This window comes from Moschus berezovskii, chromosome X (assembly GCF_049115385.1).
Source record: "Moschus berezovskii isolate FMDL1 chromosome X, NW_MosBer_1.0, whole genome shotgun sequence".
Taxonomy (NCBI): domain Eukaryota; kingdom Metazoa; phylum Chordata; class Mammalia; order Artiodactyla; family Moschidae; genus Moschus; species Moschus berezovskii.
In genome coordinates this window covers 3,714,035-3,721,680 of record NC_142488.1, presented here as the reverse complement: position 1 = coordinate 3,721,680, position 7,646 = coordinate 3,714,035, and the positions used below count along the sequence as shown (strand labels likewise).

General features: G+C 42.0%; 1 protein-coding gene across 1 annotated transcript; it reads right to left on the bottom strand.

Moving 5' to 3' along the window:
* Positions 1-465: 465 nt before the first annotated feature.
* On the bottom strand, positions 466-7,392 carry LOC129564433 (allergen Bos d 2-like). Its single transcript, XM_055438428.1, has 7 exons — positions 7,235-7,392; positions 6,304-6,443; positions 6,040-6,110; positions 4,059-4,166; positions 2,652-2,753; positions 2,446-2,482; positions 466-726 (listed from the first exon to the last, which is right to left on the bottom strand). Exons 1-6 carry the CDS (start codon positions 7,313-7,315, stop codon positions 2,466-2,468), a joined length of 519 nt encoding a protein of 172 aa, XP_055294403.1. The 5' UTR covers positions 7,316-7,392; the 3' UTR covers positions 466-726; positions 2,446-2,465.
* Positions 7,393-7,646: the final 254 nt, after the last annotated feature.

Below are 7,646 nucleotides of genomic sequence, written 5' to 3'. Positions count from 1 at the left end.
GAGCACTGCTTAACCACAGAATTGAGTTGTTTTTCGATGCCAGTTTGGAAAGCACAGGTTCTATTTGAAGCTGTCTGTCTAACCAGTCCCATCGCTCATATAACATCTGGTGGGAACCTCATATCACTGTATAAAATTAATGAAAGAGAAAGTCGTTCAGCCGTGGCAGACTCCTTACAACCCCATTGACTATACAGTCCATGAATTCTCCAGGCCAGAATATTGGAGTGGGTGTACATGGCCTTCTCTGGGGTTCTTGCCAGCCCAGGGATCGAACCCAGTTTTGCCTCATTGCAGATGGATTCTTTACCAGCTGAGCCACAAGGGAAGCTCAGAGAAAATTAGTATCTGTGATTTATTCTCTCTTCTCACCAAGTTACTTGCAGTGTTCACACCATGTGTCCTAAACAGAGTTATCTCCTGCCACATGGTATACTCAATTTTCTACATAGTTGGATTTACATATTTTTAGCATTTGCAAATATGGCATCTTTATTTATGGACACATATTTGTATTAATCATTTTATTGAACAGTTTAGGAATTCAGTAACATCAGCAAGAGCAGAGGAGATTTGTGGCAGGACAGCCATGGGTCCAGTATCATGATTTCCTGGGAGAGAAGAAAGGATGATTTCAAGGAAAAGGTCTATAATCTTCATATGGATGATTGTGACACATTAATGATACGATGCTTCTCATATTCTTACTTCGTTTTCTTCTTTAACCTTGAAAAAATTTAAGACGTTGTTGAGATGATTATGATTAACATGATGTTGGTCAGAGAATGAAAGAGAACATAGAAAGAGTTACCGGTGGAAGTAGGGAGAAATTTCCCTATAAGACCTATTGCACAGGAGTCTCTGTGTGACTTGCATAGAATTACTACTTGGTGTTTATCTAGTAAAATTATAGTTTTTCCAGTAGTCATGTATCAATGTGAGAGTTAGAATATAAAGAGAGTTGAGCGCCGATGTATTGAAGCTGTTCAACTGTGGTGTTGAGGAAGACTCTTGGACTGCAAGGAGATCCAACCTGTCCATCCTAATGGAAATTAGTCCTGAATGTTCATTGGAAGGACTGATTCTGAAGCTGAAACTCCAATACTTTCGTCACATTATGCGAAGAACTGACTCACTGGAAAAGCCCCTGGTGCTGGGAAAGTTTGAATGTGGGAGGAGAAGGGAACGACAGAGGATGAGACAGTTGGATGGCATCACAGCCTGGATGGACATGAGTTTGAGTAAGCTCCTGGAGTTGGTGATGGACAGGGAGGCCTGGCGTGCTGCCGTCCAATGGGGTCACAAAGAGTCAGACATGACTCAGCAACTGAACTGAAGCTAGCTGTGAGCAACCTGGTTATCAGGTCTTATGATGAGAGTTAGTAAGTTACATATGCACATGTCCGAGATGTTGGAAACTATGTACTGGGTTACCTATGCTGCTTACATCTTCTATAAATCTTCCCTACGATCACAAAGATGTGGCTGCGAGATCATTCATTCACACTGGGGTTCCCAGAGTTCACCATGTTTCACAGCTCAGGGCTTCACACAATCTCCTGCAAAACATGTCACTGTGGGGTCTAGACCAGTGTGAGTGTTTAGATACTTAAGTCCAAACACTGAGTGGGAGCCCTAGCCTTTGCCACTTTGCAAGGTGGATGGTTTTGTGATCCTATTTTGTTAAAGTAAAGTTTTTTTGAAATGTAGTTGATGTGCAATGTTGTGTTAGTTTCAAGTGTTCAGCAAAGAGCTTTATGCATACATTTGTTGTTTTTATTTAGTTGCCAAGTCATATCCTACTCTTTTGTCCCTATGGTATGTTGCCAGATTCCTGTGTCTTTGGCATTTTCTAGGCAAGAATACTGGACCGGCTAGTCATTACCTATTCCCTGACCCACGTCTCCTGCATCAGCAGGCAGATTCTTTATACTGAGCTACCAGGGAAGCCCTCAGTTACACACATATGTATGCAAATATATACCTTTTAAGATTATTCTCTTTACAGGTTATTACAAGTCATTGAGTACAGAATTCTGTGCTCCACGGCAGATTCTAGCTGTTTATTTTATGTTTAGTAGTATGTATCTCTTAAACCCAAACTCCCAACTCATCCCTCCCCCCAGTTATCACTTTGGTAACCATATTTTTGTTTTCTGGGCCTTGAGTCTGTTTCTATTTTGTAAATAATTCATTTGTGTCGTATGTTACATTCCCCATGTAAGGGATGTCATGTGAGATGTGCTTTTCTCTTTGTGAGTTTTTTATTATCTCTGGGTCCATCCGTGTTGCTGCAAATGGCATTATTTCCGTCTTTGTCAGGGTTACGTATTAGTCCATTGTGTATATATCCCATTCTTAAAGCAGTATGCCCCCCAGGGGGAAAAAAAAAAGCCTTAACCTACCAAAGGACTCAGCGTTGTTAGGTATCATGTTATTACTCACCCAATGGAGGTTCTCAGTTCTTATTTGGGACAGTGGTCTGTGAAAGAGAATGAAGAAGGGCAAAATTGACTATTGATATGCCTCTACCCAAAATAATTATTTCGTAAAATTCAGTATGAAAGATGACTGAGGAGGGAGGAAATTTGAATCAAGTATCCTCGTGATGGGCTTTCATTTCCGATACCTGCTGTCCTCAGGGCCTTTACCTGTTTGGGCGCCATCTTCTGTATTTTCATTTGGAATTCCCCTTTCGTTGTTAATTTCCTCATACTTCTGAATATCTTCTTGACTCAAACTGCTCCCTTTGCCTAAATTTCATAGCAAACAGGGCAGAGAGGTGTGCGTTAGAATCCTTCCTAGGTTATAGAGTGTCCCCTGGCTCGTATCTGTCGCTTCCAGTAAGTCTCACCGTGACCACTCCCCTCCCCCATCTCCTATAGCCTGCTCACCAGCGAATTTTCTACAGAGGTGCCTGTGTGTGCATACAGGACTTCAGGTGGGTCTGTGGGGAGAGAGTCCACAGAGTTTCCATTTTCTCACACTCCAGGTCTCACAACTACGGAGAGAACTACAGACCATTCACCTGTGAGCTTAAGCAGCCCCAAATCAGTGCTGTTCTCTAGTGGAACGTCCAAGAAGGTGATGGTGGAGTTTGCAACTCAGAATGTCTCCTAACTCCAACCCTTCCTGTCCATTTGTCTCCATCCTAGAATTCCCTCCCTGGGGTTTTCACGGTCTCCAGTCACAGGAGTGGTTAGATAGCACCACTGACTCAATGAGCATAAGTTTGAACAAACTCTGGGACAGAGTAGAAGACAGAGGAGCCTGGCTTGCTGCAGTCCCTGAGGTTGCAACGGGTCAGGCAGACGTTAGTGACTGAAGAACAATATTCAAACGAAGGGGGAGAAGTGATTTGAACATTCCCCAAATACTAGTTTCATCACAGATGTTACTGAGGGGAAAAACTCAGGCTTTGTCATCCGCCGTGACCAGACACTGCCCTTACTCAGTCCCAGTATGGATTTAATATCAGAAAGGATAAAAGGACCAGGCAGTGACCCTGTGGGGTTGGCCACATGGCACATGATTCACTTGCCTGACCATATGCCGCTGAAGGATTCAATATGATCCACTGTGTTTTGCAAAGCATTTTGTTCAGGTCTCAGGATTTATTTTAATGATCGTGACAAAGAGTAAAGCATTTGTGGTGGAGATGAATGCATTCATGATCGGGAACTGTGAGTCTGCAAAACTCAAGTTTAAACCTTGGTTCATTTTGGTTTCAGAATCTGGCCAGTCCAATATGTGATATTTGACAAGAATCCCATGGACCATCCTAGAATATTTCATTGAACCTCCAGGATGAGTGTATCTAATTTTTTAAAAAGCCACATGATAGAATCGCCAGTGGCTACGTTTGTTCAGTTTCCCATTAAACAACCTTTGGGTGCAGCCCTACTCATGTTACATGAAGTCTGAATTCTCCTGTGTAAATACACATGTGCTCCAGTGTGCTTAATAAAATATACCGTCTGTAATGCTTCTGTCATCAGTACAAAAATACTGATAATATGAACATGACCAGTTTGCATAGAATGAGTTCCAGTACATACCGAGGGCATAAGTCACGTTTGTGGTCTTCTCGCCATCAAAGTTTTCAGCATAGAATACCAACATGCTTTCTGATACACGGATCAGTTGCACAGAATTTTTACCCATGACTGTGAGAGGAAAAACATAAATTCAAACCTCAATACAATTAACTTCTTTCCTTTTCATTTGGTTGTCTCTTATTCTCCGCATACCTCTGATGGTGACCTTTGTCACATTGACATTTATAGTGGGTGTGTTGTAAGTAACAGTTAAGATAGCTAGTGAAGTAAGAAAGCTTTCTCCACATGACTCTCTTCTGAACATCGTAAAGACTTCCAGTCTTCTGGACTGAACAATCTATGAAGGATAGTGAAGTTGCTTATTCCAATTATAGTAGGTGGTGGACCTGAACCATCTCATACCAGCTCATAAGAGCTTACCATTAAAGATGACTATTAACTTTTCAGGGATTTTGTGACTGAATTTACAAGTACAGTCCTGATTACAAAGGTATTCTCTAAATGTAAGCAAATCATGTTAAAATAAAAGCTAATAGATAAACTAAAGTTATTTCCTAGTACAAAGGGTGGTAAAAGAGCTAGAAATGAGGCGATTGCCAAATACTGGAGATATATGCTCTGAAATGATTCTGACATCGTTCCTGCGGCTACATGTCCACATTGGAAATTAAAAAAGCATGCAGCAGACCAAATTAGAATGCTCCGTTACACATTTTCTCCTTTGAAAATAAAATATGTAGCCATTTAATCACTCAATGTTACAGCATCGGTATATGAGAATTCTTTCCAGTATAGAAAACAATAGAGATAGAAATCTGTGATAGTCCCCTTTTGTTTTCAAATAAGAGAAAAATTATTTTGAAATTTTTCTATTACTTTTTCCTCATACTTTTCTGTGGCATTTAATTTAATCAGGTTTTACTTCTTAATCAGGCTAGTAAAATTTTTTAATATTTAAAGAATTTCTTTAGTTAAAGCAATTTTGACTTTGTAAGCTTAAATAAGTGGCTTCCCAGGGGGCTCAGCTGTAAGAAATCTGCCTGCTGGTGCTGGAGATGCCTGAGATGTCCCTTTGATCCCCAGGTCAGGAATCTCCCTGGAGAAGGAAATGGCAACCCCCTCCAATATTCTTGCCTGGAGTATCCCATGGACAGAGGAACCTGTAGCCTATAGTTCACGGGGTCATTAAGAGTCAGTCAAGACTGAGCATCTGAGCACAGACACATGCATGTCAAATAAAAGAAAATAATTTTTTTAAGGCATTGTTGGAATCTTAGGTAGCCGTATACACTTCCCTGTGTCAGAGGAACATGAGGAATCTGTGTTCTGGGGCTTTTTCTCAGATGCCATCAATGGCACCTTCCATATTGGACCTTATCCTAGTTTTCTGGTGCAGAATTAATGCCTGGAAAATTTCATGTCTTTCCCAAGGTGGCCTTTGCCATGAATAGAGAAAATAGTACAGAAGTCCAGACATCTAGTTGTCTTAGATGGGGCCAAGACCATCAATCTCACCACGGCCGATGGTTTAGTGGCCTAGACAGTAAAGAATCTGCCTGCAATGCAAAAGACATGTCTTTTGTCCTTGGGGTGACAAGATTCCCTGGAGACGGAAATGACTACCCACTCCTTGGACTGCAAGGAAATCAAACGAGTCAATCCTCTAGGAAACCAAACCCGAATATTCATTGGAAGGACTGATTCTGAAGTTGAAGCTTCAAACTCTTTGGCCACCTGATGGGATGAGGTGACTCATTGGAAAAGACCGTGATGACGGAAAGATTGAGGGCTGCAGGAGAAGGGGGTGACAGAGGACGAGATGGTTGGATGGCATCACAAGAGTCTGAGCAAACTCTGGGACATGGTGAAGGACAGGGAAGCTTGGCACGCTTCAGTCCAAGGTGGTCACAAAGAGTGGGACACGACTTAGTAACTCACACACTTGAGGAGACGCACACATTGACAAAGCTTGCCTACTCACAATCTACGTGGTAAACATTTCCTTCTGCTCTCTCTGCCACTACTGTGGGTAAGGTGCAACTGTCGTAATTCCTGAAAAAACAAACAGACAAGACATTCCTTCGTCACTATCCATTCCCCAGCACTGGAGGTCACCCTTCCATGAACAGCGTTCACACACTCATCTTCACTTACATCCCCCCATAGTTCACTGCACGTTGGAGACCGAACCCCGTGATAGAATTCAACAGTCTGGTTGTGTTCAGTTGGGGCAGATTGTGCTTACGTGAGAAAAAAAGTAATGGACAGTTTTTCACAGTTGTCAATGCATTCAAATCGGCGGAAGTATGTCCGCAGGGGGCCTCCTTCCTCAATCTTCTCCTTGTTGTCCGCGGCCATGTAAATCGTATACCAGTTTCCTGTAATCTAACAAGGAAGGGCTCCGTAAACATCAGTCAATCTGCCTGCATGGTTTTTCACCAATACCCAGCACAATCTCTACTTTTTCCTCAGAAGAGAAGTAAAGTCAATCTTATTAAGCAAAGTAGTGTTCTACCTCCTACCTTGCCAAATAACATGAAATGCAATAATGATTCATATTCAAGCAGAAATTTAGAGTTCTTTGAAATAGCTAAACAACACCATTAAAAACCATGACAGATCATAACTCCCTAAATGATAGCATATTAGCATTTTTTTTTCTTACATACAGACAAATAAGATGAAAAAAAAATGCAAAGAGCAGGAAGATAGGGGATTGTATTATGCTCATGTAGATCTGTGTCAGAGAAGGCAATGGCACGCCACTCCAGTACTCTTGCTTGGAAAATCCCATGGGCGGAGGAGCCTGGTAGGCTGCAGTCCATGAGGTTGCTAAGAGTCGGACACGACTGAGTGATTTCGCTTTCACTGTTCACTTTCATACATTGGAGAAGGAAATGGCAACCTACTCCAGTGTCTTGCCTTGAGAATCCCAGGGACGGAGGAGCCTGATAGGAGGCCATCTATGGGGTCACACAGAGTCGGGCACAGCTGAAGTGACTTAGCAGCAGCAGCAGCAGATCTGTGTATCACAGGATGTGTGTATACACACACACAAACACACACACGCACACACACGTACACACACAAGCTGGTCATCCATGTAACCAAGACTGTCTTTCTCTGTCACAGTCGCAGAACCAAGACCTTCTCTCAGATCAGCAGAATTTGGGTACCTCTGAGGATTCTGGCTGAGCTGGAGCTTCCTGGACAGCACAAATCAGACCAAGGAGAAGAGTCAGGAACACAGCCTTCATCTTGTGACTCTAGTGATTCTTCCTGTACAGAATCTGAGGGTTTCCCAGTTGTTGGAGAGGTTGTGAATTGTTTCTGCTTGTTATAGGATACATTTCTTGGCAGAATACATAATGATCAAACAGTGATTAATCAGAAAACCTTGGTTGCTTAGACATCATCTTCTGATATCCTGGTTGGCAGCTGAGCTTCTTGCGCAATCTGTGGTTTTTAAAAATGTATTAATTTTAAGAGAAGCATAAGTAAATTTGGACATTTGGCCTTCAGAGTAGATGAGAAATCACAGCACATATGAAGTATTTCAAGCACAGTGATATATATATTGCTTTGTAT